This window comes from Lethenteron reissneri, chromosome 41, assembly GCF_015708825.2.
Source record: "Lethenteron reissneri isolate LAM-NWPU_2019-01 chromosome 41, ASM1570882v1, whole genome shotgun sequence".
Lineage (NCBI taxonomy): Eukaryota > Metazoa > Chordata > Hyperoartia > Petromyzontiformes > Petromyzontidae > Lethenteron > Lethenteron reissneri.
Genome location: NC_083819.1, coordinates 10,376,465 through 10,390,326, shown reverse-complemented (window position 1 = coordinate 10,390,326; position 13,862 = coordinate 10,376,465). Strand labels below are relative to the sequence as shown.

At 54.1% G+C, this 13,862-nt stretch overlaps 1 protein-coding gene across 1 annotated transcript in view; it reads right to left on the bottom strand.

Annotated features, from left to right (window-relative positions):
• LOC133352563 (equilibrative nucleoside transporter 1-like) overlaps positions 1–13,862 on the bottom strand; it is a 95,350-nt gene that overhangs the window by 36,014 nt on the left and 45,474 nt on the right. The window contains exons 3-5 of the mRNA XM_061568286.1: positions 13,419–13,500; positions 2,113–2,318; positions 1,120–1,262 (exon numbers count right to left, since the gene is read on the bottom strand). Coding sequence (XP_061424270.1) covers positions 1,120–1,262; positions 2,113–2,318; positions 13,419–13,500 — 431 coding nt within the window. The remainder of the gene's footprint in view (positions 1–1,119; positions 1,263–2,112; positions 2,319–13,418; positions 13,501–13,862) is intronic.

Below are 13,862 nucleotides of genomic sequence, written 5' to 3'. Positions count from 1 at the left end.
ACCGAGACCAAAACAGAAAGGTATATAACCGAAGTTACCGAACACAAGATTCATGAAATATGTCATGATGCAATGCTACTTTCATTAAAAATAAATCTAGAAATAGGCAGCTCTGTGACAGGTTTGCCAATCGCAAAGTTTTAAAACGTCAACGCAACATTTTTCTTGCACCTGCCGTTTTCTGTTCCGCTCCTAAAAATAGAATTGCACCTGACTCGATTGTTGTTTCCACTTCAGCCAATCGCTCTTTTTCGCTTTTAGAGTCTTGAGAACGTCGCTTTGTTGTATTGTTTGTAGCTGCCGATTTAGAAGGCTGTAAAATTTGGCTCGCGCAGGTCCGCAAATAAATTCCTTCCAGAGCGTCACCTATCGACCGAATTCTCTGTCAGAAAAAAAAAGCAATTTCGAGATAGTTTCTTTTTTTATCGTGCAGATATTTTGAGCATCACGCGGGAGATGCTGGCTTTTGGTTTTGAATCGTCAGTTGGACTTTTGGGGAGATTCACGGATTATTGCCGTGCTTAAGATGAAAGTGCTTTGCTGTAGCCTGGGAACGCGTGGCAGACCATCTGCCCAATAATATTACTGCTGTTTGGATCCGACCCTTTCCTCAGCAACCTGCCAGCGACCGATCGATGAATAGAAATGTAAAAGAGACTGAACAAAATTTTAAAGCGTTGGCCTCCGAGCAGAAGTGCACGCTGGTAAACCCCAGATACATTTGAGAAATGAGCTGTGCACAGAAACCCACTCTACTAAATTGATGTATCTCCCGAGTTCATGCTTGGAGACCATTCTGCGTTCCAGGCGTGTAACATTGTCATTACGCTGATCTCTGCAATTAAATATACTATTCCATTGTTCACGTGTAAAACTATAAGAATGGAATGAAAAGCGATTCTGTGGCATGACTCGTTCCAGTATAAGCAGCAATGGCATAAAATGCTTGTGGATGTTGCCATCCCGCGAGTCTTAGCGAGCAATGAACATGAGCCGATTAACTTTGGATATGTCTGGAGGGCAATCTACAATAATACAAAAATAGCTTTGCAAAACAATTGAGTAACGAATAGCAACGACTATTGCAGCTGCGGGCGTGTGCTCCCCGATGGGACCTACTATTGATGATGAACACGCTTATTATGGTGATGATGAAAAAATCTTTCGGGGACAGCATCTTTACCCACACCAGCACTGCTGTCAGCACAAACATGGCCAGGTTTCCGTACAGGCCAATCAAGATGCGTACCCTGGCAGACACTCTGCAAAGGGAAACAGCAGAAGGAAGGAGTGTATGTGTGAAACGCCATTCAGTATAATACCATAACAAGGTAAATCATTCATCAAATCGGCGAGACTAAAAATGCCTTCACAACATTTATTGGGGCGCCACGGTGGCGAGATGTTAACTACCTCGCCTGTTATGCAGGAGGTCGTGGGTTCGATCCCGACCCTTAACGCCTTCTGTATATTTGAAGTTTGTGTGTCTCTCTCCCCGTGGTCGCTTGCATTTTACTCCGGGTCTTGCAATTTTCCCCTCCACATTTAGAAGCATGTGTTTAGAGTATTTGGCAGCTATAAATGTCCACATGATAAGCCACTTGGTTGAGGTATCATTTGTGGCCAGGTCGCTTCCGAAAAAGAGCTACTAGCTCAGTGGGCCTTACCTGGTAAAATTAATAAAAAACAGTTTTAGTAAGTTTTGCCTGTCGCAGCTTTAAATATGCATGTTTGTCGAACTTCTTTCGCACATTACCGAGCTAACCTCGCTAATCGGAGGTGCAGGGGAAGGACAGAAAACTAAACACAAAAAGCAGTATCTAATGAGATGCGTTTTCAAGCTAGTATCGTGGTCTAGTGTCTAGTAGTGTAGTGTGTGTATAGCGTAGTGTGTGTACTGTAGAGTATAGTGTATAGTAGGGTATAGTCTAGTGTGGTACGTATGTTGAACTAGCCAACCATGCTAATCGAAGATTGAGCGTGGGGCAAGGATAACAAACTTAGACATAAAAAAGGCCGTGTCCACGGCTGCCACGCTCCACTACTGGGCGGGCACGTGGCCGCAGGCTGGCACAGGCGTGCGCGGGGTCCACGCGGTGCCAATCGGCTCACCTTGATTGCACGAGGGTGGTGAGGACGGAGGCGATGAAGATGGCCACCATGGACACGAGCGTCATGGCCCCGTCGTAGCGTTTCGCGAGGACGCTGTCCGTCCACTGCGCCTGCTGGGTGCCGTTTGCGGCGAGGCTCCCGTTGCTGACGAGGCTTCCGTTGATGCTGCTCTCGTTCTGCACGCTTTCCAGCCGATCCCTGAAGTACTGGGACAGAAAGGGAGGGAGGGAGCAGAGGAGGAGGAACAAATGTCATGGTTCGTGTGTCGTTCATCATGCCCCTGACATCCACTCAAGACTCCAGGCCGTGCTTGTAGCAAGACGCAAACCACGACACAAACAAAATATTTCGTAAAAGTTTTGCCCAGGGCTTTAACCGGTGTTTCTTGAACTGCCACAAAAAATAGCTTCTACCTGCTGCTATGATATATGGTTCTGAAAGATGTTTATTAATGACGAAGCACGGTTGTTGTTTTTTTTTACAAAAAATTTAAAGCATGCAGATTAATGCTTGAAATGCAGAGATGGCGGTGGCTTCAGGTCTTCATCCAGCAGTAGATTTATCATGGCTGATGATGATAATGTAATGTGAGGTTATATCCGGGTCGTTGATGGATTACAACTCGTCACGATGATTGGCTCTGCCGGTCCTGGTCCATAGCCAATGGGGGGAAGCCTAGGAGCGTGACCCTGACATAATGGAAAGGTGACAGCTGTTTGTAGAGTATTGGTTCTGCTGGCTTTAGCAACAGCCAATGGGGAGACGAGTCAGGGGCGTGGTCCCGGGAGCCTATGGTGGAGTCTGGAAGATTCCCTAGAGGCTAACCAGGATTGGTGGAAACGTACCACGTGACCCGGGTATTAAATAGGGGTGGAGACGAACAACACGTGGTCAGAACTGGAACGAACGAAGGGGAGAGGCCACGCGAGAGCGGGGGTCCAGCCTGCCACGTGGCTGCGCGCGTCTCTCTCTCTCTTCTACCCCTCTCATGCTGTCTTGTCAGCAGCGTGAAGGAGTGCTGTAATGAACGACGAATACATACTGGATTCCAGAAGTCGCTTCAACGACCTTTATTACAATACCATTCAGATTTGAATAAGCTCCGTTATTCCTCCTGCGTGTCATCGTGATTCCAGTGAGTGCACATGAACATGTACAAACCACTGGAGAATGAGGGGTTTGTAGGTATTTTGTAACCATACTTGCATTGTCTTTGAAACTGATTGGCCTACACCAGAGACAGCCTCCATATATTACCAGAGCATGTTTTTGTTTGCAAGTTCACCACAAGTACGTGTGGTTAATGAAGACATGATTTCTTACAAAAGGTTTCTGTTTGGTGTTTGAACATCTTAACACCTGTTTTATTGCCAGGAAGGGTAAAGCCTATTCTTATACTTTGATACTGGCAAGAATGGTCCCATCTTGTAGTATATTTCACCACGCTGGTCAAGGCGGGCTGTTGTAGGCGTGGAGCATACAAGCATACACAGTACAACAGTGCATTTTGCTACACCACCCAGTTCCATTCACCACGGCCCCTGTTCTGAACCTATAGCACCTGTTATATGCATGGTGGTCTCATATCCATTCGCTCTTGAGGCCTCAACCCCTGCATAGTTTTCTGACATCTTACGAGGTTTTTTTTTGTATATTATAGGTGATTAGGCCATAGACACTTGTCAATATCCGCTATCGGGCGAAGGCATCCCCAATGTCGGTCATTGCATTTGTAAAGGAGAGCCGACACAAGATTGCAGGGGTTTTGTCCTTTAATCCTTTTCTCCCATCCACACCTGTCCCCAGCCATCCCAATATTGTTCCCGCCAAAGGCCCCCTCTTCCCGCCTGTTCTCCCCTTATATCCCCTCGATCACCCCTCCCACTAACCCTCCTATTGGTGGGAATCCTTCCCCTGACACCCCTACATCCCCCCCCCTCCCCGGAGAAAAAAAATCGTCCTCGGTTCTGTCTCCCCCATGGACCATTTAAGTCTCCCCATGCCTCCCCCCACTGACAGTGACGACAGCCCTTAACCCCCCCACAACCATACAATGCAATATAACACAACAAACTCAATTGCGCGGCCTGCCCAGGTTTCCAGCCAGCATCCCGTAACAGCCCGGACATCCACAGGCAGCAGATGACCATGGCGGCCCCCTCCTTCGAAGGCCCTCTCGTCACGGTCCCTGGTTCGGTGGTGCCGGTGTCGCCTTGCCTGGCGCCGCTTTCTCTCCGGCCCCCGCTCGTGCCGCCGCTCCGTCAGGCCTCACATGGGGTGCTGTAGGTGACAAGGGAACACATGGCACCGAACCCCCTGCCGGTCGGCGCGTGGTGGTCGGCGACCTTGGCCTGGGTAGGGATGATGATGATGATGATGTTGGCAGTGATGTTGGTGGTGATGTTGGTGAAGATGACGGCGGAGAGATGTATGGCTTAAGGCGGGTGGGGTGTACAAACCATCGTCGCTTACCCAGTTGGACCTGGACGCACTGCGGTCAGAGTGCTTTAATGACCTCGACCGGCCCTTTCCAGGGTCGGTGCAGCTTTGGTGAGAGGCCAACCGGCACCTGAGGACAGTGTAGCCATGCCTGGTCCCCGACTTTAAAGGGCTTGGCTGTCACTGTCCTCTCCCGTATCCGTACATTACTCTCTTGGCTCGTGGCCGATGCGGCCTCGGCTGCTTGGCGGGCCTCTCTCAAATAAATGAGGGAAGTCTTTAGTGCCTTCGGCCATGCATCGGCTCTTGCGGGAATGTCCGTCAGCTGCACCTCAATAGGCGGAATGGGATCCCGTCCGTACATCAGGAAAAACGGCGAGAACCCCGTCGCCGTGTGCAGGGCCACCCTGTACGCCGCTAAGACCGAGGGAATGTGGAGGTCCCAGTCGGAATGGTTTTCGTCCACCACTTGGGACAGCATGGCCACTATGGTGCGGTTAAGCCGCTCTACCATCCCATCGGTCTGGGGATGACACGGAGATGTTCGGACCTTCAATAGCTGTGAGGAGAAATTCCTGCCCTGATCCGTGAGCAACCGCTCTGGTGCCCCCTTATCAAGGACATAGCCTCCCACGAAGGCATCGGCGATGGTCTGTGCCGTTTGGTCCGGGAGGGCCCACACCATCGGCCACCTCGTGCAGTACTCGACTCCGACCAACAGGTATTTATTTCCCCGTGGCGTGACCGGCAGTGGTCCCAGGATGTCCAACGCAACCAATTCGTTGACCCTGGTCACCGTGATGGGCTGTAGGGGCGCCCGGCTTACCCGGGGTGGCGGCTTTCGCCCCGCACATTCGACGCAAGAAGCGACCCATTGATGCACGTCAGCGGTCATACCTGGCCAAAAGTACCGACCCTGTAATGTGTACAGTGTCTTCCGCCCCGCCAAGTGCAGCAGCTGGCGGCCGTGTATGTCCATAACCAATTGTTGATGCAGCGACTCCGGAACTACCAGGCATCGCCGGTGCCCTGTCAGGTCCCATTGCATGAGGAGGTCCTCCCATACGATGTACTCCTCCGCCCCTGCCTCTGCTGAGGCACGTAGCGTTTGCAGTGGGCCTTCCTCCAGCTGTAGCCGTCTCCAATCGTCCAAGTTCAGCCCCAGGTCGTGGTCGGTCAGCTGGACCTCACCCTGTGCGCCCTCCGCCGTGCGTACGGGAGCGATGACCGTCCCCTCCGGCCTCGCCTCCTTGCAACGTGCCCCGCCTGTAGTGCATGCACAAGGGCCCTGGGGCACCAGTCGAGACAATGCGTCTGCGTTGGCGTGTCTGGTCCCTTTGCGATGCATTACTTGGTACCTGTACTCCTGCAGGCGCTCTATCCATCTGGCCAGCTGGCCCGAAGGCTGGTCGATGCGGAGCAAATACTGCAAGGCCGCGTGGTCAGTGCGGACCGTAAATTTGCGACCATACAGGTAGGGTCGGAATTGCTGCACGAAGTGAACGACTGCCAGGAGTTCCCTACGTGTGACGCAGTAGCGCTGCTCCGCTGATGAAAGCACGCGACTACCGTAGGCGATTAACCACCTCCCGACCCTGCTGGACTTGCGACAAAACACTGCCGATGCCCACATCGCTGGCGTCCATGTCCAGGATAAAGGGAAGGCCAAAATCCGGAAAGGCCAATGGTGGTGCATCTGTCAGACATGAGCGCAGCTGCTGGAATGCCTCTTCCTCCAGAGGGCCCCAATAAAACCTCTGGTTCTTCGCCGTCAACACGTGCAAGGGCTTGGCAATGGTTGCGAAGTTGGGTACAAACCGGCGGTAGTAAGAAACGAAACCCACAAACCGGCGTACCTCTGGAACCGTTGTGGGAACAGCCCAGGCCCTCACGCAGACCGTCCTTTCCGGGTCTGTAGCCACTCCAGACTCACTGACGACGTGGCCCAAGTAGCGTACCGACGACTGCATAAGGTGGCACTTCGATGGCTTGAGCTTCAATTTCGCGTTCCGGAACCGCAGGAATACCTGACGTAATCAGTCAATGTGTTCCTCGAATGATCGGCTGAAAACAATGACGTCATCCAGGTAGATGAGGCACGTTTCCCATTGGAGGCCTGCTAAGGCCAACTCCATTATGCGTTGGAACATTGCCGGCGCAGTCTGGAGGCCCATAGGCAGGCAGTTGAACTCGAACAGGCCCTGTGGTGTCCGGAACGCTGTTTTAGGCCGGGAGTCTGCGTCTAGTGGGACCTGCCAGAACCCGGACAATAAATCCAGCGTACTGAAAAATGTTGCTCCCGCCAGTGCATCCAATGAGTCGTCGATACGTGGTAGGGGATATGCATCGGCCAGTGTGACGGCATTGAGACGTCGGAAGTCCACACAGAATCTCAGTGACCCATCTGACTTCTTGACTAGGACCACCGGTGCCCCCCAGGGACTCGAGGATGGAGAAATTATGTCAGCCCGCAGCATCTCCTGCACCGCTTGTTGAATGTGCCCTTTTTCCATTGGGCTCATTCTATATGTGTTTTGGCGCAGGGGTGCGGCATCTCCCGTGTTGATGTGGTGCTGCGACAGATTTGTGCGCCCTAGGTCGAACGGTCCCCGGCTGAACACGTCCGAGAACTCCTGCAATAACGAGTGCAGCTGCTGTTTCTGGTCGGGCGGCAATCCTGGCTCAGGCCCCGCCAGCTGGTCCATCCACGATTCGGTCCCTCTGTCCTCAGACTGGCTGATGCTGCCTACAAGCTCGGGCTCTGTCCCTGGGGCTCCTAGTGACAAGGGACTAACGTGGGCCAGAACTGTTCCCTCCTGCACCGTCGCTGTTCTATCGGAGGTGTTCAGCACCTGAATGAACAGATGCTGGTTCCTCTGTACAATAGTTTCGGCTCCCAACAGCGCATGGCGATCCATGGCAGCTGATGCCAGAGACACCAGGATGGGTGAGTCTGGTCGGGCTGTCACGAGGGGGGACCGATATTGCAGCGGAATTAGCATCTGGGCTGCCGGGGGAATGGAGACAGACTTACTGACCAGAACCTGCACGTACAGTACACCCCGGCTGGCCCCCTCCGCCTTTAGGAAATGGAGATGCGTTCCCTGGACTTCCACCCGCCCATTTGCCAGATCGATTTTCATTGGCATCCGCCTCAGAAAGTCCGTCCCCAACAGGCAGGATACGGGCAACGTTGCGGAGACAAGGATGGGTCCTGCTACCGAAAGCTGCCCAATCTGTATCGGGGCTTCAACCTGGCCCAGGAAGCCCATGCTGCCTCCATTTGCTGCAATGAACATTGTCTTGACGGGGACTAAAGATCAGATTTTATCCGGCAGCATCTCGTGCATGGTGCTCGAGATGATCATGGCTGATGCCCCCGTATCCACCAAGATACGTGCCGACACTCCCGCGATTTCACCGACCAGGACCGAGGTTCCTGACGTGGCCGCTACCACCCGCCTTGCCAGCTTCCTCCATTGTGTGGCTGAGTCCGGCCACTGACCAGGCGGCGTCTCGTTATCCTGTGGTGCATGGTGAGATGATGGGGGATGGATGTGAATGGACCGAAAATGGGGTTCCTCCCTTTGGAGTGCATCGCAGCAGGGTGAACGCGTCCTTGTTACATAGTGTGGGCTTCCCCCTGGGTTGCGGGCTGGGCTCTCTATGTGGTGCAAATTGCCCCCCCTTGGTGACGTAGGATGGGCCCCCCTTGTGGTGTGGGGGGGCCCCCCCATTGTAGGGGGCAGTGGGGACTTGGGGGTGGGCCTTCCCGTGAGCCCCTCCCTTCTCCCCTCCCTTTCCTTTGTCACGGGGGCGTGGTCCCCCTGGTTCCGTCTCGCTCTGCCGCAAAGCGGTGGTGAGGCGGGCCGTGGAACTGCTCCAGGGCGCAATATCAATTTTGTGGGCTGCCTCCGCCCCAGGGCCGTTGCCCCTGGCAACTCGCCGGCGTCGCAGGTAACTGGTGACGTCACGCCCGCCGGCGACGTCATGCCCGCCCGCGAAACAACGCCCGCCCGCGAAACCACGCCCGCCCGCGACGTCACGCCCGCCCGCGACGCCACGCCCAGCCGCGACGTCACTGCCGGCCGCGACGTCACCCCCGGCCGCGACGTCACTTCCGCCCGCGATGTCACTTCCGCCAGCGACGTCACCTCCGCCCGCGACGTCACCTCCGCCCGTGACGTCACTTCCGCCCGCGACGTCCCTCCCGGCCTAGGCACGATTCCCGGCGCAGTCCCCGGCCTCGGCGCGATCCCCGGCACGGTCCCTGGCCCCGGCGTGATTCCCGGCGCGGTCCACGGCCCCGGCGCAATTCCCGGCGCGATCTGCGACACCACTTTCGGCCGCGACGTCGCTTCCGGATGCAACGTCACGTCCGTTCGCGACACCACTCTGGGTCGCGACGCCACTTCTGGTCGCGCCGCGATCACCGGCCCCGGCGCTATCCCTGGCGTGATCCCCTTCCCCCGACCAGGACAGTGGGGACCGGGAAACGACACCGACGGCGCCTTCCCCGAGGAGACTCCCGGTGAGTTCGCGGCGTCGGGGTTATAATTGCTCGGCCCGACCGAGAGGCCGGGCGGGACGGCGTCACTCGCCTGGATCCTGTCGGCCTTCGGCCCCGGCGGGTTCCAGGTGGTGTTGGCGGCCTCCGGCTCCGTGCGGCACCCCCTCGCCACATGCCCCTCTCGACCACAATGGTGGCAGACCCACGGGGCGTTCCGTCGGGGGGGCTCGGCGCGATGTTGTAGAGGCGGCTGCCAGCGACGCGGCGGCTGGTCGCGCCCCTGGTCCCTCTGCTCCGCCAGTCCCCGGATCGCCGCGTACACCTCCCGCAGCGATGGCTCCGGCTCAGACGTCGGAGGTCCGTTCCCAGCTGCCCCACAGGCAGCCTGTGGCGACGGTGCAGGTTCGGCGGTTGGTGTCGCTGGACCCAGTAGCGCCGCGGAAACGGCTCGGCTGTTCCCCCCCGCCGCGCCAGCCACCGGGCCCATGGGTGGCGCCCAGCCCATGACCTGCTCGTGGGCTTGGATGGTCCGGGCAGCCCACAGCGAGGTGCATTCCTCCGGCGTCACCACGGGCATTACAACGCCAGCGCAGCAAGCATAGGCGATGAGGTGCTCGACCACGAGGTCCTTGAGCGCTTCTTCAGCCAGGCGAGGGAAAGATCTCCTCGCCAACACGAGCAGCGCACCCCTGTAGGCTAAAGGGGATTCTCTAGCCCCTCGCTGGCGGTCCTGGAACCGTTTAAAGGCTCCTTCCGCCGGGCAATAGATCTCCCCCAAAGCCTCGTAGGCCGACTGTAGCGTGGTCTTGCTGTGCGAGGGAAGGGAGGTGTAAGAGGAGAGTGCCTCTTCGCCCAGAACGGAAGGCAGCGCTCGTAGTGCCTCTTCGTCTGTCCACTCGAGAGCGTGGAAGGCAGCCTCGAATCGGCGGACAAACCCCTCCCAATCTTCTTCCTCAGCCACGAACTTGTCGACGGGCCCCAGCCGACGCGGCCGTCCTGCCACCTGCTCTCCGTGTTGGGTGTTTAGCCCTGGGGGTTTTGGCGGGAGCGGCGGCGGCTGGCGTGACGAGGTTGGTTGCGGCTCCTGCCCGGCCGGCTGGTCGGCCTCCGGGTCCCGTGGCCTCTCCTCCCGTAGTACGCGTGGGGGTGGGGGTCCCGGTGCTGACAGGCCCCCCATAAGGAGCCTCTGCAGTAGCTCCTGGAGTGCCCTCTCCACGCAGGCCATGCGGTCCTCCATGGGGTCCTCCAGGCGATCCCGGCCCCCTGCTGCTGCTTCTGATAGCAAGGCCCCCTTGTTGCCCGGGATGGGAAGGATCCCCGGCCCCTGCTTCCTCTTCTCTTGGCTCTTTTCTGCGGGGATTCTTCTTTGTAACCATTGTAGATCCCACCGCTGCCACCAGAGGTAAGGGAGAGCCGACACAAGATTGCAGGGGTTTCGTCCTTTAATCCTTTTCTCCCATCCACACCTGTCCCCAGCCGTCCCAATATCGTTCCTGCCAAAGGCCCCCTCTTCCCGCCTGTTCTCCCCTTATATCCCCTCGATCACCCCTCCCACTAACCCTCCTATTGGTGGGAATCCTTCCCCTGACACCCCTACACATTCATTGACGAGCGGCGTGGCGTCCGGAGGAGCTGGTACGGCACCGTGGTGCTCGGTCTGGCGCCACGGTCCACTCAAGTCCCATGGTGTGCCGCGGTATTTTTAGAATCACAGGGAAGGAAGGGAACCTCGCCGTTCACGAGCTAGAACCAATGAACTCTCTCCACCTCCCACCCTCCATGCCGTTCAGTGGCCGATCACAGCCGCCATCTCCTGCCACCTCCCCTCGGATTGGTGTGGACACTTTACAGGAAAATGAGGAAGATGACGTTTTTGCCACCCAGTGGTGTGCAAGGTACTGCTTATCTATGCAAAGACGCCGCCTTCGTTAGTTGTAATACGCATCTCATGATGCTATGGCTGCAAAGTTTGGTCATGCATGTGTAATGCCAGCGTAAATGGGAAGCGAGGTGAATGGAGGTGGAGCCAGCAGGGCAGTATGGGAAGGCCGGATCTGACGGTCCGGGAGGGAGGAGTCAGGGTCACGTGGGAGAGAGGTTATAGGAGGGAGCCCGAAAGAGATCAGGGCCAGTTGATGGAGTGAAGAAGCGGGACCACGTTGGGTGGTCGCCGCGCCATCAGCCACGTGGCTGATGGGGCATGCGGGGCACGCGAGAGGAAGGAGCTGACAGAGGAGCGTGCGGGGCACGTGAGAGGAGCATGCGGGGCATGCGAGAGGAGCGTGCGTGGGGTAGCACGGGGCTAGCGGTGTGTGAGGGGCTAGCAGAGTGTGTGGGGCACACGTGGCTAGTGAGTGGCTAGCGGAGTGTGCGGGGCACACGTGGCTAGTGAGTGACTAGCGGAGTGTGCGGGGCACACGTGGCTAGTGAATGACTAGCGGAGTGTGCGGGGCACACGGAGCGTGCGCGGGGCGCGTGGTGAGAGACGACGCTGGTCCGTGGAGGAGACCAGTGGGGTGCGGAGAAGAACCTAAATAAAAAACAAAACGGAGACCAAGAAAGCCTGACAGAGTCGTTTATTACACATGATATGCAGATCGTTTATTGTTCAATTGGAATCACAGTTCCTATGATCACTGTTGTTACATTGTTTTTATAGCTTTATTTTGGTGATTTCGAAAATATTCTGGTTTAGCCATATTTGTTTGTTGTAGTACAGAGTTAGACCGATAACTGTAATCTAAATTGTCTTATAGGTGTTTTTTGCAAACAGCATTGATATATGGTGCTTTTTCTGGAAGATTTTGCTGTTTTTTCCTGGATTTTTCTGTTGCGTTTAGTCACTTTAAGATGTTTTCTTGTTCATATTTTAGTTTGTTGCGGTTGCATCCGATTCAAGAGCCGAATGGCTCACAGGGCTATACCAAATAAATGAACTGAAATAAAATGAACTGAACTCTCCATTTTGACCGCAGCGCAGTGTGGCAGACAGCCGTCAGCCACCACCTCCGGCATGCGCAGTTGGACATCCCATCCAGTCTCCACGGTGAATTGTTGGTTCGGTGTGGTGTGAAGACGGAGCAAGCTCTGAAGTGTGCGGTGGAATGAAAGAGGTTGAGAAGCACTGTGGTAGACCCCTTGTGGGCAAGCTGCACGTTAACATTTAAGAGTAGTTTGCTTTAGACTTAAAACTCTCGTGACTGCAGGAATTCATATTCTTGGTTCTTTCGGTAAAGTCACGTAGATAGAAAACAAAAATCTAAATTAAAAGCAAAAAACCCACGACGTTTCGATCGCAACACAAGCGTTCTTCACCTATCTACGTGACTTTACCTTCTTCAGGTGAAGAACGCTTGTGTTGCGATCGAAACGTTGTGGGTTTTTTGCTTTTAATTTTGCATTTTGTTTTCTATCTACGTGACTTTACCGAAAGAACCAAGAATAAGTAGTTTGCTTTTTGTAACTTTGGAGACTTTTGCAAGTGCGACTTGATCCTGGTCTCCTGAGTTTCTTACCTGGTTAAACTAAATTAAGTAGACTCTCGATTATCCGCGTGCGGTTTATCCGATTTGCGTATTTACCATGGACATAAATTATAAACTCATGGATTTTCCCTTAAGCCTAAATTCATGATCTAAAAATAGTTATACATTGTTATTCTTGGAAATGTTTGTTACAAGTCACGGGATTAAACCGAAGAAATATGTGCTCCAGTTAATCCAAATCCACGTGATCGGGTCTACAGTAAAGTAGTTGCATTTCTTTACAACAATGGGCGGAGTTTGATTGATGTTGATTGGCGTGGCTCTGCTGCGATCCACTTCGTGAGCCGAGTCTTCTGCGCAGAAGCAGGAAAGTGTTTTAATCACTGAGGACGCGCATTGGTCGGTCGTTCGTATTCGTTCTAAATCGAAACGGCAACAATCCAAATCGTCAGTTGTGCTTCATTTTGAGTGATTTATCCGATCATTTATTTCGTGAGTTTTATTTTACGAAAGTGTGTGACTTCAACACAATTTATACCTATACGAGTGTTTTTTTGCTTAGAGATCTGAGGAAAATGATGTTTTTGGATTATCCGCAATTTTTAATTATCCACGGCTGTCCTCCCCGTCATTTGTGATTTGTTCACCTTTCTTGTACTTTGCACTGCTATCGTGTTTTTGTACTGTTTTCAGTTGTTGTAGTGTCCTTTCCCGCATCTGCTGGACATCTGTGAAAACGAACTTTATAGCTCATAGGATTCCTCCAGTACAAATAAATATGTTGATTCTGATTCATTCGAGCGGATGCTCGAGTGCCCTGTACACTTGAGCTGAGTGTGGTGGGGGGGGTGATGCCAGTGATGGGGCCTCACCGCTGAGGCTGTAATGAAAAAATTCCACGGCAGCAGAGCGCCCAAGCCCATGATGAAGAAGATGATCCAGACGAGACGGAATCTGCGGGCACACGTTGCAGGACGACGTTTGCGAACGCACAGAGATGTTGGCGATGTTGCGTACAACTGGGGGACGCACGAGAACGATCGGACTATCTTCTTGGTTCTTTCGGTAAAGTCACGTAGAAGGGAAATAATAAAATAATAAAACATAATAAAATACAATTCTCACGACGTTTCGGCCACAACGCAAGCAGCCGTCCTCAGGTGAAGAACAGGGCTGTCGGAAAGACAGCGGAAATAATAAAATAATAAAAAATTTACATTATAAAATACAATTCTCACGAACAGGGCTGTCGGAAAGACAAAACATAATAAAATACAATTCTCACGAACAGGGCTGTCGGAAAGACAGCAAAGACA